Genomic DNA, 26,928 nt, shown 5'->3' with positions numbered 1-26,928 from the left:
TGTATATGTTTGGATGGACATAGTTTCTATCTTGAAGGTTATGTCAAGCTTTAAAAGTAGTTTTCTCTTGGTAGTAGTTATAGAAGACAGACTTTTAAAAAATTGTACTGTTTGAAGTCTTTTGTTTTTAATACTGCTTTTGTAAAAATAAATAAATGCAGTCCTTTCTGATCGTGAGTCCTTATTTTCACTTGAGCCAGGGACATATTTAAGTAGGGTTAAGACAATTGGAGACTTTAATTTTCATTATACTTTCATGGTCCATTGGACCCAATTTTTATTTTTGAGGTTTTTCCAGTTCTGTAAGAATTGGTATTATAGGACTTTTATTGTTTTTTAGAGGGCTTAAAAAGAACAAAGAGAAAGCATATTTTTGAATGTAAAATAAAACTTGTTCTGTCTAAAAGTGATCCTGTGGGTCCTTTGGCCCATTTTATAAATCTTTACATTATGGAATGTTTTCCTGTTTTGAAACATTACTGCTTGTCATCCTACATATATATCATTTCAGCACTGTTGATCATATATTCCCAAATATGCAATAAGCAACACTAAAATAAGAAAATGGAATAATGAAATCCCTGGGTGGATGATACAATAGTGAAATAATTGTTGTTATCGCATCATCCTTTTGTGTTCTTATTCCATTGCCTAATATATCACATCATCTTTCAAGAAGATACAAAAGAAGACTGGAGACACCATCTTTTTAATCTACTTTTAGCTTTCATTGAACCCAGGTGAAAATTCAGAATTTTTCTTTTTCCATCTGTAATGACAAAGAGAACAAAACTGATGGAAGAAGACATTTTTATTATTAGACAAATCAGAAGGTGAATGCGGAGACAGACTAGAGTCTAATGATGATGGTGAGATTGAGTGTTGAAGTGACTCAGACTGGGAATCTTCAGATGATATCTTGGATAAGTTTTCCTAAACCCAAAAGTTGGCAAGTGAACTATGTATTTCTGTGATGTATAAGAAAGAAATGTGTATTCTCTCTGGTCAGTCATTCAACAGGAAGGACTTTGCCACATAGTATTTTGCAACAAGAACCAGACTATCATGTTTTTGATTTTTTTAAAAAATTTGTGTGACGACAGCCTTTCATCTTTTATGATGTTTGGCCACCAGAGTTTCTTATCATTGTTTTTTTTTTGAAGTCAACAATTCTTTTCTTTTCTTTCTTTGGTGGGGGAAGATAATTAGGTTTATTTATTTATCCTTGGAGCGAGTGCTCTACCACTTAAGCTATCCCCCCCTTTATCACTTAATGTCTACAAAGTAAGTGGACACATGCTGAAGTAGGTGTGTGTTTTGGAAGGAAATTGATGATATAACAATGAGAAAAATCGTTAGATCCTTCTTTTGGCTTTTATAAATCTAGAAATGAAAGCGTTTTGTAGTTATGGAGCAAAGAAGATGGCTGTTGTCTCTTCAACAAAGTTATGTGTCAGTTTCCAAAGAATGTGCTTTGCCAATAGCAGTATAAGAAGAATCAGAATCATGATAAGCTAGAACCTGTGGAGATGAATTTGAAATCTGGCCTTGTTACCGGGGGCTGTGCTCTAGGTTTGATGTGTCAGTTGCTGATCAGTTAGGTACATTTAAAGGACCTTGCCCATTTTGGGTATATTTGCCTTCCTTCCAAACTACAAACCTGAAATAAAACTTGGATTTCTTATTTTAATTTCGTATTAAAATCTCCAAGGAAATGACTTGTTATCCTTTTATTCTTTCTGTATGTTTGTAAAATGACTTTAAATATAGAAAAATAATCGCTTCTCAGCCTGTTGGCTAAGATCAAGTGTAAATATAGAAAAGTAAATAGGGTCCTTTGAAGCCAGATGGTAAATGGTGATGACTATTCTTTCCTGCCATATTGAGGGTTAAGCATGGATCAGAGTGGTTTTTTTGTTTGTTTTTTGTTTTTCCTTTTCTTTAAATGTTACCTAGATTTTATTGCTGAACCATACAGTGTGGGATTGATATTAACAGTAATTCCCACTTCATGAAGGTTAGGCTAAGGGCCTGCTGCACTTTCCCCATCTCACTGGGAATGGTATTTGTGGATTTGTTTTGAGTTATTTGCTGCTCCCTTCATCACAACATTGTGTCCAATTCAGATAATATTAAAATTAGTTACATATAAGAGCAACATAATCTCAGTACCAAATAAATGTATATCTTTGTTTCCCGTTTTGCATTTTTATTTTAGTGGCTGCTTTGTCCCTTCTGAAATTCCTTTGGAAACAGTGGCTTAGAGCAGTGAATCTCAACTATGGATGCTAGTAAAATCACCTGGGGACTTAAAAAAAAATCAAATACCATATATAAAACAGATATTTAGGCCCTACCTGCAAAAATTTGAGTTCACTTACCTGGAGCAGGGCTCTGGTGTCTGTCCTTGAAAGCTTCCAAGTGATTCTAATGCTGCTGTGGTTGAGAACCACTGGTTGAGAGTTTAGAATTTAGTAGTAGACCATTATTTTCTATCAGACTTGTGTGGAACTTCAGTATGCATAATAGAAATACAACATTTCATTAGTAAAGTGTGTAAGTTTGAGTTTTATAATATTTATAAAGGCAGTCACTGAGAATGATTTATGTGAATTTTCACAACACAGAGTTACAGTACATATTGTTTTTGTCCATTTAAAAAAAACCCTGTGGCTGGGAAAGATCAAGTCCCATTTTCTTTAATTCTTTTCTTCTTTCAATTCTTGTTTTTAAATGGAGGTCCTGGGGATTGAACCCAGGACCTTGTGCATGCTAAGCATGCACTCTGCCACTGAGCTGTACCCTCCCCCCACTGTCCCATTTTCGAATAGTGGTTAACTTAACTCTGCCTTGGTGAGGAGAGTAAAGGCTGCATTCACTTGTTTTCCTTATAAAAGAAAAAAAAAACTGACATCAGTATTGCTTAGTGCTAGCATTCGTTAAATCCAACACAGTTGCCTGTTATTATCTGTGATTTTCTGTATGTTTGAAATGGGTCATAACTAAAAATAAAAGTTAAAACTAATTGAGTGGTATAATGAACAAAAAAGTTGAAAATTAGGGTACATTCATGGCAATGGAAGTCTTATCAGCCTCAGCACCTGGTTTATTTCCAAATTTGGTTCTGGTTGCACATAAGGAGAACATTCTCACTGACATAGTTACTTATCATGAGAATAGACCATTTTTTAAGTAGCTCATTAAAAAAAAAATCTCTGGATACTCTTCAGATAAACAGCTGTCAAGAAGCTTGGTTATGTACAAAAATGAGTTAATCTGTTAGCAGAAGTTAATGTATTGACAGTCTCTAGAGTGTGTTAATATTTGATATGAAACACTTGTTGCTTTTCAAAAAACTAAGGTGAAGTATAAAAGTTGCCTTTTTAACCATTTTTTAAGTGTACAGTCTTGTGGCATTAAATATATTTTCAGTGTTGTGCAGCTAGCACCACTATCCATTTTCAAAACGTTTTCATTGTCCCACAGAAAAACTTGGTGCACATTAAACAATAACTCTGCCTTCCCCCATATTTGTCCCCTGGAAACCTCTGTCCTACTTCTGTCTCTGTATTTGCCTATTCTCAGTACCTCATCTAAGTGGATATTTGTCTTTTGTGCCTGGTTTATTTCACTTATAATAATATTTTCAAGGTTTATCTGTGCTGTAGCATGTTTCAAAATTCTATTCTTTTTAAAGGCTGACTAATATTCCATTATATCAATATTCCACATTTTGCCTATCCATTCATTTGTTGATAGATGTTTGGGTGGTTATCATCTTTTGGCTGTTGCTATGAACATTGATGTACAAATACCTGTTGGAGTCCCTCCTTTCAGTTCTTTTGAGTATATATCTAGCAGAGGAATTGCTGAATCATATTGTATTTCTGTGTTTAACTGAGGAACCACCACACTGTTCTCCAAAGAGGCTACACCATTTTACATTCTCACCATCAGTGTACAAATTTTTCAGTTTCTCTGCATCCTTGACTTGCTGTTTTCTTTGGCTGTCTTTATGGGTGTGAAGTGGTATATCATTGTGGTTTTGATTTCATTTCCCTATTAGAGATGTTGAGCATTTGTATATCTTCTTTGGAGAAATGTCTATTCAAGTCCTTTCCCTGTTTTTGAATTGCATTGTTGTTGAGTTGTAGGAGTTCTTACATGTTCTGGACATTAATTCTTCATCAGATATATGAGTTGTGAATATTTTCTCCCATTATGTGGGTTGTCTTTACTCTCTTGATAGTGTCTTTTAATGTACTAAAGTTATAAATTTTGGTGAAGGCCAATTTATCTATTTTTTTTCTTTTGTCGCCTGTACTTGTGGTGTCATATCCAAGAAATCATTGCCAAATTCAGTGTCATGAAGTTTTTCCCCAGTTTCTTCTTCAGTTTTATACTTCTAGCTCTTGTGTTTAGGTCTTTGATCTATTTTGACTTAATTTATGTATGGGATACAAGGTAAGGGTCCAGCTTCATTTTGTGTGTGTGTGTGTATATTTGGTTTTCCCAGCACCATTTGTTGAACATGCTTGCTTTTTAAAATACAGTATTTTTTGTTTGTTTAAACCTATTTAAAAAGTAACTGTCAAACCAAAACTCTGTGGAACCCCAGCCTTCTAAAACACCTTGCTTGAAGATTTCTGGCTTTCAGGATTCACTCATAAAAAGACAGGCCCTCTTTCTCCTTAGAATTTAAACAACGAACCTAAAAGTGTGTTTGGCTTAATAAACCACCAGAAATTGCTATGCAAACAGTTTTGAGTAGGCAGCGAGTGAAATCAAACCAGATTAGAAAGAAAACATCATCATCATGAAAGGAGAGAAAGAATTACAGTGTTTGGTATAAATTTACTTGTACAGGAGTATATTCTTGGTTGTATTAATGTTTTTTTTTTTTTCAACTCAGAATTTTTCTAACTTTTAAAAAACTTCCTTTTAATTACAGCTTGAAATATCAATCTTGTGTGAAGTATAGGACCTACCTGATAAACCTAAGGAATTGCACAACAGATAGAATCCTGGATAGTGCTACACCTTGCCTGTTCAGGGATTTCAGCCATGGGTTCCTGTCAGATAGTTCTAACCTTGAAAATAAGATTTTACAAATTTTTTTTTGACAAAAGCATTCCAGTATAAGAAAACAGAGCTGTCTTGACATGTTTTGGGGTCACTTCGCTGTTTCTCACGTTATCACTGCTGCACAGTAGAGAATCCATGTGATCCACACACATAGGAAAGATCTCTGCTTCTCTCTAATCCCAGCCTGTGGAGGACTGAACCTTGCTACAAAGCTGGAGTCTCAGCTTTTGTTCGGGGAACTTTATTAGTTTACACCTTGCATTTTGTCCATCAGCAATTAAGGATGAGACACATGGCAGTTTTGTAACTGTTCCACTGCCTCTTTTTTTAAAAAGTGGCTTCCGGGGAGTTTTTGTCCAAATAAGAAACTTGCACACCTAAGTGGAGAGACGTATTTGTCCTTGCCAGTGCCCCGCATAGACTGTACTTGGACTTTTTCCAAAATGTGGTTTGCCAGTCCTCAAGGGGGCTCCAGGAGTCCCTCTCTGAGTGGCCATGGCTCTCCCTGTACCACGATTAGGTTGATTCATACCCAAAGGCCAGTTATGTGTGGATTGTTTATGGTGGATTTATGAGGCACAAACTGACCATGAAGTACACTTTCTGTTAACTTTTTAATTCCACTGACACGTGGTACACATGTGGCCTTGTTCCTGGTGCTCAGTGCATAAAGCCTAGGTTCAGTGCTTTTAAGGTTTATCATCACAGCTGGGACCTTGACAGCTTTAACAAGAGTTAACTAGTAAACGATTATTCTTCCTTCAGGTAAATGGAAGAGAATCAGAAGAAGAAAATCTCAATAAATCTGAAATAAGTCAAGTGTTTGAGATTGCACTTAAACGGAACTTGCCTGTGAATTTTGAGGTAAGCTTATTTATGTGTAGGACTCTCGATTATAAAATACTGTTGGCATTCATCCTGGGAATTGTGTTTTTCCTGAATAACATTGGAATGATAATTACTTATATGTGAACCTTCAAATTTAAGATTGAAACTTTATATTTAGCAAAGCAATATTTCTTCCCAGGGCAGCCGTGGATCTCTAGATGGTCCATGGATGGCCTCAGTAGGTCCGTGGGCCTCCTGAAATAGTCTGAAGGGGGTCGTGTTTATGTTCACACGTATGTTCTTCTGGAGGGAGGATCTATTGCCTTCATAATACTCTCAAAAGCATCTGATACCCCTAAAATATCTAAGAATCTCCCTTTAGTGATCCCTAAAAATCTTGTCAGAGTAATTGTTAAAAAGACATAGGTTTTGTCATTGTCCAGTGTCCAGTTTTTCCATTTAATAACTTCATTTGTTGTTGAAGACCTTATGGTCTAAAAACAGTTAATGGTTGTTAGTTCAAAATGGAAAATAAGATACATTAGGTCTGTGTTTCCTTCAAAGACATAGTGAGTCCAAATAGATTAGGCAGGTAAGGGGGAGTTTTTTTTTAAAGTTTCCCTAATTTTTGCAGATAGTTTGCAAATCCTTTCCTTTGATTTCTGTGTTTGGTTATGCAAGGTTGAGTTTTAATAGATTTCTTTATCAGGTATTTGGTCTTTCAGAGTTATAAAGAGCATATGTTTAGTCTTCCAGAGAGCTTTAAACTCCCATATTTGTTACTTTAGGTAAATGCAATTTGAGGTGGGACATCTGCTTAAAACAATTTTAAGTGGTTCATGAACTTCTTTTGGCCTATTTCTTTTTTAAAAAGCCTACCTGAAAATTTTATCCTGTAAAATATTTTAATTTTGTAGCATCTTTGCAGTTTCAGGTGATTCCCAAATTTCGTCTGACTTTGGTAAAATATGTGCCTTCTCCTATTACGTACCAGTGCCCTACACTGGCTCCTGAGTTCAGTCCTTAGTCTGTCAGCTGAGTGATGATGACTTCTAACGTACAACCTGGCAGTGCTCACCTGCTTGCCATGGGGCACAGGTGGCAATGGCAGTTGCACTTGGATCACAGGGCCACCTCGCAATCCCCCCACCTCATCCCTGCCCTGCCCTGGCAGGCAAGACCAGTTATATGATCCACCTTCCAGAGTACAGAGCACCAGGTGGACCTAGGGTTGACATCCCCTTACCCGGCCCTCCATCCCTTCCAGTCTTTTTCCCTCTATTGGGGGTGGCAGGTAGGGGTTGAGGAGGCGATGAGACAGGGGACATACAGAATGACAGGGCTAGTTATTGGGTGGGAACTAGGCGAGAGCTTCACTCCACAAAGTCACAAGGTCTTTGTGAGACTATGTTGCAGGAAAGAGAAGAAACGCTCTTTTCCCTCTTGCTGAGGGATTGGTGTCACAAGAATGGATTTTTAAAGATTAGAGGAAGGGGTTCAGAGGTTGTGGGAGTGGGAGATACTTGGCTTCTTGGTCACCTAAGGGTTTCAGAGGTGGCCGCCGGGGCCAGGGCCCTAGATCCTTGTGAGGCTTGTCACCGGCTCACACTAATAGCTGCTGTGCCTGAGTCGCAGAGCTGTGCGGAACCTTGATGGAGTCAGAGCCATTTTATATGTTTGCTCTGTGGTATCTGGGGACCAGATTGCTTCTGTCCCACCTCTACTTTTGTTTAAGGTTTAGATTTGGCTTTCAAACTTGTGTTCTCAGGAATAGGGAGCGTATAGCAGGGAACTGTCAAGTAGTCACAAAAGAAATTAAGGGAGTGCTCTCTGGTGGTGATTATCTCTGCAAGTAATAATTTAGAGTAATAACTTAAAACATGACAGTTTGTGTGGTATTGAGTTTGTTAGTATGAGTACTTATATTGAATAGCTTTCAAATATCAAAGGTTCCTATTAACTTCCATTACTACGTTGAGCAAGAGCTTTCATTTTTTCCCCACGGTTCTGTCTCTGGCACCTGGAAGATTCCCTGGCATATACTGGATGCTCAGGAAATATTTATTGAATATATGAATAGAACAGCTATTTTTGTCAGATAGTAAGATGTGTCACATAGAAAACTGGGTTAGATATGTAACAGGAGAAGACAGGAGCTATTTATACAGGTTTTCCAGAAAATTGTATACAGCTTGATTTTTGATAAAATACGTAGTTTTAGTTAACAGATGTGATGCTGATTGATACATTCACCAGGAGGCAGTTGTGACTTGATCTCACTAAATACATTCTAGGTCAAATTGCAGGTAGAGATTGGTGGGGTGGTGATGTGAGCAGACAATGAAAATGGTTTCTGAGGGACCAGGATAGGGCCGTGAATTTGAAGTGATCCATCAGGGTGGCTGCTTTTAATTTTTGAGTCTGATCCAAGAACGTGGAAAGCATTGTTAGGGAGGGAGCATGTGATAATTCTTCCTAGTACCAGTTACTACTGTGGTGGATGTCAAATGTTGATTTTCTGCATGTCCAAGTTGACATTCTACTATAAATCCCTCCATATTACATTAATTTGTATTAGTATAGATGTATTCAGAGTATAACTCCATTATTATTGCTAGCCATTTTGATGTTCAAATTGCCATTTAGACTGGCTCCTGTGTCCTTTGACATGCTTCTATCTGTTTTTTTTTTTTTTAAGCAGGACGAGGGGTCAGATTTCTTGAGGTATAATTCATGTACAGTAATAAAATTTGTCCTATTTGAGTATGCAGTTCAATGTGTTTTGATGGTGTGCTTGCATAGCCACCACCACAGTTAAAGAACATTTCTCACCCCATAAAGTTACCACTTTGTCCCCCTGCAGTCAGTCCCTTTCCTCCACCCTCAGCCTTGGGCAGCCATTGATCTGATGTCTGTCCCTACAGTTTTGCTTTTTTCAGAATATCACATACGTGGAATTATAGAGTATATTGCTTTTTGTGTGGCTTCTTTAACTTAATGCAGATTTTGAGTCATTATGCTGCATGTATGAGGAGTTCCTTTTAAAAAAATTTTTGAATAGTATTTAATTATATGGACATTCCACAACTTATTCATCCATTACCAGCTGAAGAGCATTTGGGTGGTTTCTAGTTGCTGGTGATTATAAATAAAGCTACCATAAATACGTACATGTATTTGTATACCATGTTTTCATTTCCCTTGGGGAAATACTTGGAAGTTGATTTGCTGTGTTGTGTAATAAATGTATCTTTAACTTTTGAACTTTATATCTTTATAGGAAGCTGCCACTGTGTTTTCTAAACTGGTTGTCTCATTGTACCTTCCCACTAGCAATGTATGAGAGTTTTAGTTGCTCTACGTCTTCAACACTTAGTATTGTCAGTTTTAAAAATTTTAGTCACTCTAGTCAATGTGTGTAGTAACTTGTGGTTTTAATTTGCATCTCCGTGAAGACTAGTGATAGTGAGCATCTTTTCATATGCTTATTTACCATCTGTACATCTTGGGAGAAGTATCTGTTCATATCTTACGTCAGTTTTTTAGTTGAGTTATCTGTTCATTATTGAGTTTTGAAGGTTCTTAATATATTCTGAACACAGTTCTTTTATGAGATACGTATTTTCCAAATATTTTCTCATGGTCTGTGGCTTGTCTATTCATTTTTAAACAGTATCTTCCAAAGAGGAGAAATAATTAATTTTGAAGAGGTCTGGTTTGTCAGATTTTTAGTTTATGGCTTATGGTGTTTGTGTCCTAAGTTACTTTTGCTTAACCTAAGGTTACTCCTTTGTTTTTTTCTAGAAGTTTTACAGTTTTAGCTCTTAAATTTAGGTTTATTAATTCATTTTGAGTTACAGTTTTCATATATACTATGTGGTAAGAGTCAAGATTCTTTTTTCTTTTCTTCTTGCTTGTGTATGTGTGTGGGTATCTAATTTCCCTGCATCCTTACTCTCAACTTCCCTCTTCGGATTTTGAGAACTTTCTTATTTTCTGGTTCAGCAGTGTTTTTAGCCTTACTTTGAACTTGCCCTGCTCTAGCTTTGTTTGACTCTAATGGAAATAGAAATTCTAATAGAAATGATCTTGGCTGTTCCTCCAAGGAGCTGTGGTTCCCTTTGATAGAGAGTGGAGTGTGGAGGCCAAGATGAGGATGGAGGGGTGCTTGCTGCTGCTGGAGAGTCATTGCTTCTAGACCCTGTTAAGCAGGTAGTGCTAGGAAATAGGTGTCTTGTTTTTAAAATCACAAGTTTATGCCTCTGATTTCAATCCCGCATCACAAAGTTCTTCCTCTCTGTTTCCTTATTCCATGTTTGGATCTTCTTTTTCCCATCATGAGAATCTGGCTCCCAACAACATCAATATATTTACCCATACTTTCAACAACAAACCTACCACGTAAAGTCTGAGTCACTTTTGCAATTCTTTTTATCATTATATCTTCAAAGAATTGTTTTCCAAACTTACTTGGATATTTTTCCCTATGCTTAACAGTCTCTTATACAGTAAAATGTACATATCTTAAGTGCACAGCCCACTTAATTTTAACATGTGTAAAAACCCATGGTTCACCACCCAGATCAAGATATAGAACGTTATCATAACTTCCAGAAGTCCCTGTGTCCTTTTCCACCCAGAAGAAGCTGCTTTCTGCAGTCACTGTAGATTCATTTTCTTTGTCGTTAGACTTCATATAAATGGAATGATACAGTGTAGACTGTTTGGTGTTGTTTCTTATCCTCAATAGAATGTTTGCAAGGCTCATCCATGTGTATCAGTAGTTAAATGCTGAGTGGTATTCCGGTGTATGAATGTTAAACTAATTTATCCATTGTCCTCTTGATGGACGGTGGATAGTTAGGAACTATTATGAATAAAACTGCAAAATCTTCTTGGTTACCTGTGTGCACTCAGCATGGCTAAGTCAAAGGATAGATGTTTATAAAAACTGTCAAGCTTTCCCAAAGTGATTGTACTAGCTTTTACCCCAACCGCTTGTTCCATGTCCTTGCCAAAAGTAGCTGTTGAAGTAGTTTTTTTAATTGAGTAGTTGTTAGGAGTTCCTTAAATGTTCTGGATATAATTCTTTTGGTACATATATTGCAAATATTCTCTCCCATTCTGTGGGTTCCCTTTTTTATTTTTTGAATGTTCTTTTAGTGAGCGGTGTTTAATTTTGAGGAATTCTAGTTTTATTTTATGGTTTGTGCTTTTTGTGTTCAAGAACTCTTTGCCAACCTTAGTCATGAGGTTTTCTCCTATGTTTTCTTCTGAAAGCTTTAACTTTTATATTTAGGTCTGTGTTATAGCTTCAGTTAATTTTTGGTTTTGGTTGAGTTTGAGATCTTGCTTAGTTTTTCCCTTGGGATTAAGGATAAGGTGCCCTGAGCGAGGCTGGAAAGTGTTTTTACTGTCTTCTACATTGAGCAGCAGCCCAGCCCTTCAGGGCTCCTGGCCCTTAATTCTCTTCAGGGTATCTGGTTGCTCTCATGTCATTTTTGAAAAAGAAAGACGTTGGATTTGTTTTGGTGTGTTTGCTAGAAATCAAGAGACCGCCTAGCACAGGTCTATTTCTGCATTCCCTTCTGTTTTATTGATCTGTTGGTTTTTCCTTAAATAATACCATGATGTTGTAGTTGCTATAACTTTACAGGAAACTTTGAAATCTGACAGTGTAAGTCTGTTTACTTAGTTGTTCTTTTCAAGGGTGTCTTGGCTAATGTAGGTTAGATTTGATTTTTATTTTCCTTCTGTGTGATTATATAATCACTTTAATATGTAGTTAGGGTTCTGTTGAGTGTTTTTTTCCATCCTAGTCGACGTATTTTTATATTTTTAGTTATATGTAACACCAGATGTTTCTAAAAGCCAAAAGTACACAAAAAGATATATTCAGAAGTGTCATCTTGTCCCTTCTCTACCCCAGTTTCTCCCACTTGTAGGAAATAATTCCACTGGTTTCTGCTTTATCCTTTCTGAGTTTTTTTTTTTTTTTGTAAAAATAAGCATATAAACACACATGTCTATTTATATGTGTGTATATGTTTACATAGATATAAACCTCCCCTCTTTTTTTTGTACAGAGAAGTTAAGGTACCATATCTACTCTTTTGCAGTTTGCTGTTTAGACTTACTATGTGCTGAAAATCACTTTAAACTTGGAGATTTTTTCATTTCTTTTTACAACTGCAAAGCAGCAAACATTTAATAAGCTCAATCTTGGCTGGAGGCTCAGAGCAAATACTAAACTTGAACTCTTTGTGCTACATTCATTCCTGGGCTTTGCTGGGCCAGTGTCCTTTGCCATTTGCAGGGGAGCACACTAAACTCAAGACAGTCTGTGACCCTGGGTGGGTGGGAGTAGAAAATGCTTCCCTGTTCCATTCCTAACTGTTTTGGACCTGTCAGACCTAAGAACATTAATGGGTCTTGTCCTTAATTCCCCTTTTCCTGTGTTTCATGTGGAGTGGTGTGCTAAGCAGTGTGCCTTGCAGCTGGTAGTAAGTGTCTGTCACGCTTTCACTCAGTCTTTCCCTCTGAAACAGGTTGCCCGGGAGAGTGGCCCACCCCACATGAAGAGCTTTGTGACCAAGGTGTCGGTTGGGGAGTTTGTGGGGGAAGGTGAAGGGAAGAGCAAGAAGATTTCAAAGAAAAACGCTGCTATAGCTGTTCTTGAGGAGCTGAAGAAATTACCGCCCCTGCCTACAGTTGAGCGAGTGAAGCCCAGAATCAAAAAGAAAACAAAATCCATAGTCAGGGTAAGAACACTTCTGAACGAAGAGGGCGTTTTCATTGCCCGAAGACAGGTGGGAGTTGAGAAGGCTGGTGAAGGAGATCGGGAGCTAGCACGCCCACGCCGGGCCCGGGAGAGCCTTTACAGGGGCCACCGTGTGTTGCTGCCACTGGAGCCCCAGGTTAGGCAACGACAGGGACCCTGCACTGGGTTCAGTGGAGGCCCCTGAGGGCGGCCATATACGTCTGGATGAGGGTGTCCTTGCAGCCCTGTGATCACAGGGAGGAGCTGCGTGTCAGCAGCCACACTGCCCGCCTCTGGGGGGAGCAGTTGAATCGTGCTGCTTCTGTGTCATTGTCTGCCGCACGGCTCTGAGCATGCAGGGGGTTCCTGGGCCTCGGAGAGGTGTCAGGGGCAGCAGAGGAGTGAGACGTTGCACCGCATGCTCTCTTACTCTTTTGGGTTTTTGAGTCATGCTAGTGGACCTATCAAAAAATTATATTACCCCCCACCCTCCCACGTAAGGGATGGGTCCATTTGGAGACATTTATGAACACTACAATCTGTAAAGTTAGAATTGTCAATATAGTTTTATGCTCTATCACAATCCACATTTTTCTTACACACGAATTAGCATTCTGTACATATGAAAGCTAGCATACTTTTGCAGTTTCCTTTTTCCACTTAATATATCCTGGAAGTCACTCCTTATCGGTGAGCGGGTGAGGACTCGTTGGCGCTAAAGGTGGCCACCAGGAAGTAACTGTGGGATTCTTAGGTTCTTTCCACATGGCGTCAGCTTGAATTTTTTTTTTTTTTAATGATTTCTGGTTTTTGAATCATTGTCCAGAAAGTGGAAACCCAACATTATAATACAGACTTTTGGGAAGTTTTAGGAAGAATATATTTTTTTCTGCCTCTTTATTATCGTATGTTGAAATTTACTGTTAAAAGGCAGACATTACGTTGATGCTTGCCTACAACAGTGAATGTTGATGTTGGTTTGCTAAGAAGATCTTAAAATCATCTCAATCATAGAAAATCATTACGCATCTTCCAATTTTAAAAGGTTTAAAAAAAGATCTGATTAATTTTGAGCCATTAGATCAGCATGCAAGTAATCAGCTGTCATGTCTTGGTCTGTGAATTGGCAAGGTCTTTTCTGTGACTAACGTGGTATATGGTTTCTACATTAATTGTTCCTCAGCTACAGAGCAGCCCAGAATATGGCCAGGGGATGAACCCAATTAGCAGACTGGCCCAGATCCAGCAGGCGAAGAAGGAGAAGGAGCCAGAGTACCTGCTCCTCACCGAGCGAGGCCTCCCACGCCGCAGGGAGTTTGTGATGCAGGTGGGTCACCCGGCTTGTGGGCGGCCGTTCTCTGACCACATGCGGTCTCAGGGCCTGCCGAGGTCCAGGGGCTGGACACCTTCCCCAGGAGAGGAGGCTAGGGCTAGTGGGCTGCTCCCTTCCACCGAACATTACTGTTAATAAGACCACATCATTTGCAGTAATTCAGTGCCTTAAAACATGTGCTTGTCTGTGCACTACAGAGGCCGCAGTATCAACACGTAGGAGCTCAGACACACTGTACCTGGTTAGAGGAGTGCTGAGGGGTGGAACCGTGGACGACTTTTTTTTTTGTTTGTTACTTCTTGAAGCTTTATATTGTTCTTCTCAGAAGATAGGTTTTATAAATTATATGAAAGATCTTTTCCTGTTCCCCCTGATCCTTCTGTAGAATCTGGAGTCAGGGGTTGGCTGCTCCTCACATTGGGATTACACTTCAGATATGTACAGTGTTTATCCTTGCACTTGGTTTATTAAACAGATATTTACACAGGCAGCTTAATTTAATTGTGATTTGAATTTAATAGTGTTTTCTGGTGAAAAACAATATTTAACCCTGTGTAGCTAGCGGTTGACAACTTATAAAGCACCGACAGCCTGGTGTGCTTCACCTACCCAGTCAGAGGGCAAGAACAGTGATGACCCTTCCACTGTACAGGAGAAAACTGTAGCTTGCCGAGAGGCTCAGTAATTTGCCCAGATCACATGGCTGGTGGATGCCGGGTTAGGATGATTCAACGCCAGTCCCATCTTGACAGGCCAGGGAAGGTTTCCTTAACTCTCTTATGTCATACGCGGCTTTTGGTTTCAGTCTGTGGTCAAGACCAGCTTGGAAGGGGACTGTAAGCAGTGACGTGTGCTAGAATATGTTTAGTAGCCAACTCTGAGGGGAGGCGGTATGATGGGAGGAAGATGTGTGTGGCGATCTGTACGCATATATGCATACATATTATACTTACATATGTGTATGTTATAGATTTTACTGATAGGAAGGAAATGTAGCTCACAGTTTATAAATAATACTCATTATTATATTTTAATATAAATAAATACTCTTTATTGTAAATTTTAAACATCTGTAACTTCAGTGTGACAATCATGGATGGCAGTGTGATGTGACTGCTTTATTCCTCTCCAGTTCAGCAAGGAGGTTTGCTCATGTCATTGTCAAACGAGTGTGGTTCTAGCGTGAGTACTGGTTGACATTTCTGTTTATATTAACAAATAAGTAAAACAACAAAGACATGTCAGAACCTCATTCGTTTAAACGGTATGAATGACTCCTCTGCTGAATCAGAGAGTAATTTTCGAAGACTGGAAGCTTTAGTTTTTTTGTACTGGTTGCAGTGTCATCATGGCTGCAGACTTGAAAACGCTTTTAAAGTTAATTTGCATTAACTTTTTCTCCATCGCTTAAGTCTAAGAATAGACAATCAACAGAAAAAACTTAATCCTTGATATGTAGTATTTGCAGATTTCTGTGGTATAAATACTCCCACTATAGCTCTGATGACAGAGTTGGAAAGAGACATCTAGCAGCATGTTGACGCCATACACTTACAACTGATACTATTAAAAACCTCAAAAGCACAGTTAATTGTAGAGTCCAGGTAGGAAGTGATGAGTTTCATGTGCTTATTACCTCTGTTTGTTAAAATAATTTAATTATAAGCTCATATAATTTAATGTTTGATAATGGCTGACTTTAACAACCAGCTCTCCAAAGTCCTGAATGTTTCACAATGGGCTCTCTCAGGCTGGTGCAAGCCAGCTCCAGGGCACCGCTGTTAAGCTATCCAGCTTTCTACCATTCTGGGTTTTTTTGCCAGCCTGTCAGTCCCCAAGCAGTCTTTATTCTGAAGGCTTAAGCACTGTTCTGAGTCCTGCCTTTTGTATGCAGGTAAAGGTGGGAAACCACACCGCAGAAGGATCAGGCACCAATAAGAAGGTGGCCAAACGCAATGCAGCCGAGAACATGCTGGAGATCCTTGGTTTCAAAGTCCCGCAGGCCCAGCCCACCAAACCAGCCCTCAAATCAGAGGAGAAGGTGACTGCGGGGGGCTCTGTGTCCTTGCTCTCTAATTGCAGGATGACCTTCTTGCCTCATACAAGGGGGCCCTGGCTCCTCCAGGGCTGAGCTTCAGGGCAAGGCTTCCTTCATCCTCCTGGCAGTAATGCAGCCCTGCTGAGCAGCGGATCCTTACAATGTGGTCAGAAGGGGAGTTGCATGTCCATGGCTCCAAGCATGGCTCGGGGTTAAGTCCTTACTGTTTCAGTATCTTTGTGGCCTGGGATGCTTTGCTGGAGGGCAGCTTTCTCTTCTCTGTTTGTGGGATGATGAGTAATTGGGCTTGAAAGTAATGTGTGTGTGGTTCTATCACTTGTACTCTTAGAGCGAGGCCTGTATAAAAGATTCAACCATCTTCGGCTTCTGTTAGTTGTGGAGTAGGCTCTTCTGGGACACTGAGACAGTGTGATACTAGAGTCAGGGCCAAATAGTTTAGATTTGGGATTTCTTTTTCTTTATGAATTGAACATTAGCTAAAAATAATCCCATATTGAAAATTGCATTTCTGCAAAGATTGGGAAGCAGTACCCTCTATGAAAGCCTTGGCTGACCCTGTCTGCAGTTACTGGGTGGTCCTTTCAGGACAAACTTGAAAATGCCAGGCCTGATTCATTCATGTCTGCCAGTCGTGTTAGCAAAGAGAAATGGCATCAGCTGTGGCCACATGGTTAATGCTAATAACCGGGGTCCCAAGCACTCTTATCACAGAATCTGCAGAGATCCTGGACTTGGCTTTCAGATTTTTCATTCCAAAGACTTGAGAACATCATAGGCACCTTCACCTTCTCAGAAAAGAGATCCTGTGTTTGGCAAAATATTTATCTAGTAGCATTTCCCCTACATTATCTTTGGATATGTCACCTTATCTTTTAGTTGGACATTTGCTTCAGGAAATGTTCTTTGTTTATTCAACTGTTCAGCTTCAACCTAAAGGTTTCTTTCTTGGTCAGCTCTATCAACTTAACATCTTCTGGCTCCTTCTGGTTAAATGTTCCCCTCTCTGCTCATGAGCACAGAGCAGGGGAACCCTTCGTGAGATGCCCTCTGTGCACAGGCTGCTGTGACTGAGAGTGTACCTTGGAGAAAGCAGGTGGCTCTGCCATTGGGCACATTGAGCAGCACAAGCAAACCAGTGGTGGGGCTTTGGTGGAGGGCTTTTTGGCCGATTTCCCTCATTTTTCAAAAGTTTAAAACCAAGATTAATGCTGGTTGTAGTTTGTGTAGTTTTGGACAGTGGGAATGAATTTTTCAACAGTTTGATTTATGCTCATGGCCTTTTTTTTTTTTTTAAGACACCCATAAAGAAACCAGGGGATGGAAGAAAAGTAACCTTTTTTGAACCTGGCTCTGGGGATGAAAATGGGACTAGTAAGTGTGATGTTAATATTGTCTTGATCTGAATGTGATTCTGGGATTTGTGTGGTTCCTGGAAATAGCAGACACCCAGTGAGTGAGTGTGCAGTGTTCGGCTCTGCGTCATCCCTGTGCCGTTGTGTGTGCCGAGGGAGGGCCAGCGTTGGGTTGTAGAGCATCTTTCCAGGCAGCACGTATGGACGTGTGTTAATTTGTCTGTGTGTCCCTCCCCAGGCAGTAAAGAGGATGAGTTTAGGATGCCTTACCTTAGTCATCAACAGCTGCCTGCTGGAATTCTTCCCATGGTGCCCGAGGTTGCCCAGGCCGTAGGAGTCAGTCAAGGACATCACACCAAAGATTTCACCAGGGTAGCTCCAAATCCTGCCAAGGCCACGGTAACTGCCATGATAGCCCGTGAATTGTTGTATGGGGGCACGTCGCCTACAGCCGAGACCATTTTAAAGAATAACATCTCTTCAGGCCACGTACCCCATGGACCCCTCACAAGACCCTCTGAGCAGCTGGACTATCTTTCCAGAGTCCAGGGATTCCAGGTAACTGTTAGGTCAGAGCTATGTGGTCTGTACCTCAGTGCGGTTACCTCTGGGTTTCTTTCAGAACTAAGTATGTTGTTTTTTAAACCAAGTTCTTTGTCTAAGGGGATGGTTGGCAGAAGCATGGTAAAGGGTGGTCCTGAGGAGAGAGGGGAGGCTTGGAAAGTATTAGATGCTTGTATAGTAAGAGAAAATCCTCAACCTTGGATAATAAAAATTTAAAAATCCAGGCCAACCATAACAACAAAGCCTGTAATCCAGTGATAGTTACACATTTAGACTTAAGTGAGAACCGATTCATTGTGTTGGCCCTTTCTGCCTGGTAGGAAGGAACATGGCTTCTTCCAGACTAGGGTTTTGAGTAGACATGTAGGTTCCTGGAAGATTCTGGAAGCTGGGGCCCTGGTCTCCTGCCTGCAGCCCTCAGTGCCCCTTAGCAGCAGTCCCCTCAGACAGTCTCTTGTGCTTGTGGAGCAGTAGTTGGTGCAGACGTCAGGCTGAGACCAGGGAGAAAGAAGTGTCGTCTCCCTGATGCTGGGCCCAGAGCTGCAGCCCCGTGCCCCATTCATGCTCCCCGCTTCCCTGCCTCTGCCTCAGTTATCTTTTCCTCTGTAGGTTGAATACAAAGACTTCCCCAAAAACAACAAGAACGAATTTGTATCTCTTATCAATTGCTCCTCTCAGCCACCCCTGATCAGCCACGGTATCGGAAAGGACGTGGAGTCCTGCCATGATATGGTACGTTACCCCACGCGGTGGGCCTGGCTCCGGCTTGTTGCTGGCCTCAGCAAGGGAGGAAAAGGAGTCTCTCAAAGGCTTGGAGACTAGTTACTTGTTTTTTAGATTTCATAGTTCTGAAGCCTTTTTTCTTAGGTTACTGCCTTAATTTCTCATTCTGTTTATCAGAACTCATGGGCTTTGGCCAGCCCCACTCCCCTCTTCCCTTTTTGACCTGAGGGATAGACTTGGATCCTGGCACTCCTCCAGTTACTGTACTCAGTTCATCTCTTACCAGAACAAAGAATTGCAGTCCCAGGCTCTAGCAGCCGTAGAAAGCCCCTTGTTTTGGCATTCTGTTCAGATGAAATTCTTGTAAGAAATACTAAAACTGAGGAAAGGAATTGATTAATCTACATAAGTTAAAAATCTACATATACAATGTATCTGTCATGTTAATGTCACTGAAGGTAATGTATTCTAACAAGGAAACTTGATAGTTTTTTTTTAAGCAAGATATAATATTTGTACAGTCTGCTGACCACAAGGTTAAAAATATTTGAAGACAATATATAATAAAATTAACAGAGGTTGTGATTCAGTGAGGTAGTAATTGGTAACTTTTAAAAATTTGTATTTTTAAGTAAAAATTCAAACATGGAAGGGTTATTTAGTGGGGCCACCTGTTTTATTGGGCAGTAGGAGAATCCCTCGCCTTCCCATTCAGTGTTTCAAGCTGTGGTCCTGAGCAGTGGCCATCAAATGACTTTCCTTTTCATTCCTGCTAGGCTGCACTGAACATTTTAAAGTTGCTGTCTGAGTTGGACCAACAAAATACAGAGATGCCAAGAACAGGAAATGGACCAATGTCTGTGTGAGTGAGCTGATTTACATGGAAAGGCGGTTCTGTTCCTCATTTGCAATAAATTCAAATTGTCTGCTCAACTTAGTAGTGAAACATTTGTCTAAGTCACTTTCCGTCCCTTTCCACTAAAAGGTTTTCAAGTTTTGGGTAGAGATCTCTACTTTTTTAAAAAAAGTTTTTGAATAGGTAATACATTCACATGGTTCAGAAGTCAACATTATTTTAAATGGTGAACACACACAGTGGTTGATCTGGCCCTCATGCGGTTCCCACCCATGTCACTCTGTCTCCACCCAGAGATGACATTTTCATCAGTTTCTTACATACCCTTCTTATATGTTTCTTTATGCAAATATATTTCTTTCCTTACTCTCTTCCTTTTCCCCCTAGAGATAGCATACTATACACATTCTTTTCTTTTTCACTTGATAGTATATCCTGGGAAAACTTTAATCCAGTTATCATAAACTGGGGCCTGACTTCTCAATGTTGCTAATTTCTTTTTTTTTTTTTTTTTTTAATGGCGGTACTGGAGATTGAACCCAGGACCCTTGTGCATGCTAAGCATATACTCTGCCACTGAGCTATACCCCCTCCCCCCTGCTAATTTCATTATTAACATTGCTTAATTCTCTTTAATTTCAAAACTTGGATCATTTTTGTTTTTTTCTTCCTTAAAGGTGTGGGAGGTGCTGAATCTTATCTGGCCATGAACCATTATAAAATCCCAACATATATACTGAACATACTGAAACTGCTTTGAAAGTTTGGAATTTCTGATACCTCCAGTGGGCTGAGAGACACGATGGGTAAAGGACGGGAGACAGCAGTGGTGAAGACGGCGGGCACACATGGAGGCGGCGTGGCTATGGTTTTCCCCTCAACACAGCAGCAGCTTCGGGGGGCAGGGCGGGCCTGCCAAGTAGCCCTGGTCCATTGGGAAACCAGCAGGGCCATGCCCCAGGCACCCCAGTGCTTGGTTTTGGTGGGTTTTTTGTTTGTTTTTGGGTGTGTTTTTGTTTGTTTGTTTTCTTGCTGTGTGAAAGAAGAAACAGAAAGCACGACCCCTTCTCCAACTGGCTCACTCGAACACTTTGGGACAGACCCTGGACACCCACGCTGGAAATAGCTGAAAGCACCAGAGAAAATCAAATGCTTCCTACTCAGCGCTGGCTGACGTCCGTAGCGTGCTCTGGCCCGCCACCTCCCGCGGTGCCCACACCGTCACCACTGCTCTCTTCCAAAAGAGATATGTATTCTTAGTTTCATTATTTCCTTTTGATTGAAACGACACTATATAAATTTTCATTTGAGAATTTCTCAATTGTATCTAGTTACATAGCACAGTTTAGAAACTTGTCTGAGACTGACTTTATCAGTAATCTAACCGGCAAAGATCATATCCATGTACATGTGGTTATACATCTTTATTTCATTGGACTAACCCAGGACCATTCACTGATGCAGATTCTGTGCCCTCTGGTTTAGCTGACACAGTCCTGGACTTCTCAGGAGCCCTTGATGAAGTCTCCTACAGTTGTGTAAATTGGACAGTTTAGGAATTTTAAACTTTAAATGATCATTTGGTTCCTTTTCTATTTTATTTTTGTTAATGCAACAGGACTTAAACAAATGAACTTTGATCTTTGTTTTAAAGATTATTAAAAAATTGTGTGTACATACATAAGACTCAAGGACACAGCTACACTACAGGATATGATCTCCATGTAGCCCATGCTCAATTGCAGATTGATTTTCCCTGAGTGCTTTATACTGTTGATTACATCTCCATGTAGGGCTGAAAAGAATGACCCATGTTTATCTCTATAACTGTGTTGCTTTTGATGTCGTGTTGCTGTGCACAGAAATGTGTGCAGCAAGGTCCTGCATATGGTCCAGATGAAAAGCACGGTAGCCTTGCAAGTTAAGTACTGCTTTGATTCATCGTTTACTCTGGAATTTTTTCTCCCCATGGAATGTAAGTAAAACTTAAGTGTTTGTCACCAATAAATGGTAATACTAAATTTTTTTTTTTTGTTAATTTATTCTCAAATGCCACTACTGCTAGGTTGGTCCCTCCCAGCCTGCCCCTACCCTTTTTTTATTTTTAAGGAAAAAACTTTGTAATGCTTGTGATTCCATTTGAGCAAAATTCTGAAGATCTGAAATAACTTTATATCAAACCATTGATCAATAAACAGCTACTAATGAATTTTTGGTCCTGTTGAGCAGTAATTAAACAAGTAAGGGAAGATGTGAGTGAGCTGTGGAAGCATGGCATGGAGGCACTGCTGGCAGTGAGAGGCGTGTGGGTGCCCGGGTGAAGGGAGGGCCTCTCTGACCCTGACCTTGTCACCTGAGGGAATGACCCAAGAGGAAGAGGGAGGCTTGCTGGTGACTTTCTTCAGGCACGCTTGGGCCTGGAGTAAAGGTGAGGCATTGTATCCTAGCCTGGCTGAGGAGTGAGTGGGCTGGTGGTTTTCTGGTTTTAAATTTTGGAAGATACTCATCAGGGTTGTTCACTGTGACACGAGCCTCTGAATTGGACTGCAAGAATAACTGCAAGTGCCCAGAGGTTGTGCGAGATGCTGAAGGGTCGTAGGGGACTCAGCATGGCAGGGATAAAGGCAGTGAAAGGAAGGCAGGCATTTTCCCTTTCCAGCCCTGAATTCAGCATTTCTCCGAGGAGCCTTGATCCCCGCTAGTGACAGATCACATTTAGAAACAGATCTGAGCGCTCTGAGAGCTCATGGCTCCTGGGGTGCTGTTTCTAGGCCCCCAGATGGCTGGGACACACATCTGAGTGTATGGATGGGTACAAACATCTGTTTGTGTATCTACTTACAAGCCATGCGTTTGTACTGATACCTCCGGCACCTCAGGTTTCCTCCAGCCTTCCCCCCTGTATTTTTTTAGCACCTTCTCCAACACTGAGATTGTAGCCAGTCTCCCAGCCTTGCCTGCCACCTCCTCCACTTGCCACTCGTGCCCTGTGATGTTAGCTGTCTGCTGGGGGCGTGCTGCCTCCACCCAGCTCTTCCCTCCTAGCCTCCCGTTCAACAGCGGCCCTCCACACTGGGAAGGGAAGATGGGAAGGGCATTCTCAGAAGTAACTCACAACTTCTAGTTGTTGGTTTCCAATGGGCCCTCACTGACATCACTCCAAAAAGGGACGGTTTTCTGTTAATGTCTGGGATATTGTTAGGACAAGAGGTTTTTTTTTTTAAGGTGGTGTAGCTCTGGTTGCTTTGGAAGGCTGTCCAGATGGGATGTCCTTGACTGTTCTTACATTGTAAACTCTCAGACCAGCCTTGCCTCTGGGAAGGCCCTGTAGCTGTCATCGCCTGCTGAGGACTCACTCACCTGCATGATCTCTGCTGTCTCTGTGCTCTGAGAGCTGCTTGGAAATCGAAAGTTTGTACTGTTTTATCCCAACGTGATCTCTAAGAGTTGCAAGAAACTTTGAGTCAAAACTAGGTACTTCAGCCGTTTAGACAGTATATGCAGTCTTGGTTTCCAGACTACAGGCAGAAAAGCAGACAGGAAGGCGCCTGAGAGGCAGGTCTGAAATAAACAAAGGAGCTGCAAGTCAACCGCAGTAAGGCTGGTGGGTCTGAGGATTTGTGGAGCATCGATCCTCAAAGGTAGAGCAGCTCCTGGGGTCCTTGGGATAGACAGACTTGGGACTTGATCACCCCACAACAGGTGCACTGACATTAGGTCACGATTTTGTTAATTTCCTCTTAAATCACAAGATTTTAATGAGTAAAGATGATTTCCCCATAGTTGGGTTTTGTTTTTTGTTGTTTTGTTTTGGGGGGATTATTTTTAAAGGCCTTCTTAAACCAGGAGAGTGTGAACTGTGTCTCTTAGAAAAGTGTCATTTCTGAATCTGGACTTCCTACCACAGCTGACTGAGCTAATATGCACGGCTTTCTTGGCAAATGCCCAGTGACGGCGACCTTGGCTTGGATCCCAAGGTCTGTTAAGAGATTGGAGGAAGTCTGGGATTGGTGTGACCAGTGGGAAAAGAAACCTAGGCATCCCCAGGAAGCGGTGTGCTGCTGCTTGCTGTCTAGGAGCTCATAATACGAGCTCAGCAGGAAATGGCCACCAGGAAGTAAACCCAAGGACTGAGCTGTATGGCTGTTTTTTGCATGAAACTTAACCGTCTCTGGCTTAAGTGCTTTTAAATGTCTGTGTGCCTTTAAAAACAGACAAGAAAAACTTAAAATTTCCAAATCCATAAATAATGGATTTGTCAAGCACTTAAGCATTGCTGGATTGGCTGGGAGGAGTTAGCCAGTTTTCTTAAATAGGCTTTTAAGGAAATGTGTGTTCTTTTAAGAGGCAAGGCTAACGCAAAGACGGGAGGGGGTGGGAGTTTCAGTTCATCAAAGCAGTACAGCGTTTTCTTGGAATTTGTCACTGTGTGCTTGCAGTGCTATGTTTAATGTATATATTCAAAGTATATATAGGATATATATCTGAAACTAATTTTTAAAATTATTTTAATCAGACTTCTTACTAACTTAAATGGCACCCAGTTTATATTAGCAAAAATTATATAATTTAGGAAATTTGTATAAATATGTGCATAATAACCCATTTAATATTTTAAAAATAATTTCCTTTTTCCATTCTTTTACAAATATTTTCATAAAAACCTACTTTGATGGGAACACCTACTAGGCCTGGAATAACGAACTGTAAAACAGTCTTTGTATTGTGGTAATTAAAAAAAGTGATTTTTAAAAGTAAGTTGTGGAAAATTTGGAAGTTACCCCCAAAAGCCCTGTATCCAAACACAAATCCTGTCATTTATTCCACCCCCTTTCCCACGCACCTTTCACGTTTGCGTCTGCAGCGCACACACAGTGGTGCTGAGCGGTGAGGTGTGCTCTGAACAGCCAGGAGCTTGGCGGGGCCCCGGCAGGGCCCAGTGTGCATGCCCCCCACGCCCCTCCACCAGGGCCTGCCTGCTCCTGTCCCTTCTTCTGCCTTTGTCTGTTGGATGCAGGCTTGTGCTCCTGGTGGGTGTCCTGACTGCCACAGGCTGCAGAAGCAGCAGTGGGAGTGCCTCTCTGACCTTTGACGTTGCCAACCCCGGAGCATTAGTGGGCAGTTGGTGCCACTTTGGAATGAGATCTGTCAGAATCCTGTAGACTTGATCTGCTTTTTTAATTGTTTTGGCTCCAGCTGCCAAAAGTCTTCCCCAGGAAATGGCCTGAGAGGCTGTGATTCCCTTGGGCCTCTGTTTTTCTGTGCAAACACCCGCCGGGGGCCTGTCTGCCTGGTGTCTCTGTCGTGTATGCTGAGCACATGCTTACCTGGCAGATTGTTAGAAACGTGCTGGTGGATGAGAACGCATGCCTGAGCACTTTCCTCTGGACCCTAGTAATTTCTTTTCCTGTCTGGCTCCTTGGATTCATGGACAAGAACATTGCAAGCCAGGTTGAATCCTGAATCCAGCTAAGAAAACTGGAAATACTCAGACCTTCCCTAGCCCAGGGAACACACTGATCTTTGACCATGTTGTACGGCAGTTTGGGAAGGTAGGGCCTAGAGCATTGGTTGGCAACTGGTCTATCCTTTGAGCTCCCCAAAGCCTGAGTGGCCCCAGACTTGGCCCAGCTCTTTCTGAGGTGGTTTGACAACCTTTGTCAGTGCTCCCCTTGGCCAGGCCAGAGGAGCAGCCTGGGAGGCGGTGGATCCCATGTGGACACAGCTTCTGTGCTGGGAAGAGCACCTGTAAGTAGACAACCTCACGAAGGGCCAAGATGTAAGTAGGTGGGTGAATATTAACATGTAAGTAGTTCCTCAGAGTGTGCAGTGCAGTCAGTGCTCAGTAAATAACCTAGTAAACAGCTCCTGTTCTCAGGCCAGAGACACACTTAGAAGCCGGTTGCTCCCAGTTTGCCTTTAGAGTCCCACCAGTCAGGGTGGCTGGTGGAGAGGAGTTTGCCTGATTCCCTGCTGGAGATGTTCGGAGCCTTCCTCTACCCCGGGCACTCTTTCTCATTCTGTCCTTCTGTCCAGCTCTCAGGGCTCTCCGCACTGGGAGGCAGACCCTAGTCACTTCCAAGTCTGTCCCAAGAAAAAGCATGGAGGCTCCACGAGAGCAAGAACCTGCATCCGTCTCAGCTGTACGGGAGGGAGCGCGTTCCGGAGAGGCCCACTGAGGCCTGAAGCCCCTGCGGGCCCTGCCTGCTTCACCCATCTAACATCTGCCACCCTTTGTGCAAAACCAAAGCTGTTAATTGTATTATTTTTAAAATATGACCCTTTCTCATTTTTTGAGGCCATGAAACTTTAGACCCTAGCAGTGTTCACAGCTTTCGCCACACCCACACGTCTTTTGGCTTCACTTTCACTTCATCCTGAGTCCTTGTTCGCCAGCTTGAGCGTGACCATCAGGCCCCGTGGAGGGCTGGCTGCTGAAAGGCTGCGGGTCCCGTTCCCGGGGGCCCCGAGGCAGCAGGTGCGGGGCCAGGAAAGTGCATTTCTAACAAACAAGGTCCTAGGGGTGTAACGCCCATGAAATTGCTAGTGCTTTTAAAAACTAATACAAAACACTATAAAAGGTAGATGCTCCTTTGGATAGAAACCCAGATCCTTTGAATCATGTTGAGAAATGCTGCCTCTGGCTGCATGGCAGGCAGCTTTGGCCTCGCTGTTTCAGGCCCCCGAGACTGAAAGCTGGTCTGTCCCTGGGACTGAAGGCAGTTTCCTCAGGAGGCCGCTAGGACAGGCGTCTGGAATGCCCACCCTGGGCAGCTGGCTTAGTCTGTTGCCCCCACCCTGCTGCTCTTCGGGAGCTCTCTCAGCAGGCACCATCGTAGGGCCCTCGTCCAGCCTGAGATCTAGTCGTGACCGAGGCAGCTCTCCGCACGGGCTGGCTCCAGCTCGACCCTGGCTCTCAGCTGTGGGACTGGCCGGCCTTCCTAGGACGTAAACCGTGCTCTATCCTGAGAGCAGCAGGACCTGTGCGTGCTACAGTCTTACCTCACTGCCCTGTGGACCCACCTAGAGACAGTTTAGGATCTGTCTTCTCAAGCTGATGTCTGCTGCAGAAACCCAGTATCCTGGGAGCCGCATTTGCCTCTCTAGATGCAGAAGGGTAGACTCAGCTGCTGGCGGAGAGATGGGCCATTCTCGCTGTGCAAGGGAACCACACCTCTAATTTTCTTCCCACTTTCCATCATTCTCCCTTTTGCAACAGGTCTGAGAAACTTTCCCGTCTCTGTGGTGGCTCGCTCCTCCGCGTTGCCAAGTTCTTCTCTCACATCGTCCACTTTATAAGGGAGAAAGCTGACTTATAGTTGGTGGCTGCCTTCTCCAGCCACACTTGAGCTTTTTAAAAGTTTTTAC

At 41.8% G+C, this 26,928-nt stretch overlaps 1 protein-coding gene across 10 annotated transcripts in view; it reads left to right on the top strand.

The window, feature by feature from the left end:
* STAU1 (staufen double-stranded RNA binding protein 1) overlaps positions 1-21,769 on the top strand; it is a 49,529-nt gene extending 27,760 nt beyond the window's left edge. For 4 of the 10 annotated variants that reach the window (XM_032461333.1, XM_032461337.1, XM_032461340.1 and 1 more), the window contains 9 exons: positions 5,851-5,949; positions 12,444-12,830; positions 13,857-14,000; positions 15,901-16,047; positions 17,361-17,436; positions 17,656-17,975; positions 18,591-18,713; positions 19,481-19,566; positions 20,238-21,769. In XM_032461333.1, coding sequence (XP_032317224.1) covers positions 5,851-5,949; positions 12,444-12,830; positions 13,857-14,000; positions 15,901-16,047; positions 17,361-17,436; positions 17,656-17,975; positions 18,591-18,713; positions 19,481-19,566; positions 20,238-20,253 — 1,398 coding nt within the window. In that variant the 3' untranslated portion in view covers positions 20,254-21,769. The remainder of the gene's footprint in view (positions 1-5,850; positions 5,950-12,443; positions 12,831-13,856; positions 14,001-15,900; positions 16,048-17,360; positions 17,437-17,655; positions 17,976-18,590; positions 18,714-19,480; positions 19,567-20,237) is intronic. The other 6 variants (XM_032461342.1, XM_032461336.1, XM_032461339.1 and 3 more) reach the window with 3 other exon arrangements.
* The last annotated feature ends 5,159 nt before the right edge of the window (positions 21,770-26,928 follow it).

This window comes from Camelus ferus, chromosome 19, assembly GCF_009834535.1.
Source record: "Camelus ferus isolate YT-003-E chromosome 19, BCGSAC_Cfer_1.0, whole genome shotgun sequence".
NCBI lineage: Eukaryota > Metazoa > Chordata > Mammalia > Artiodactyla > Camelidae > Camelus > Camelus ferus.
The sequence above is the reverse complement of the archived record's forward strand: the minus strand, read 5'-3'. Positions and strand labels throughout refer to the sequence as shown.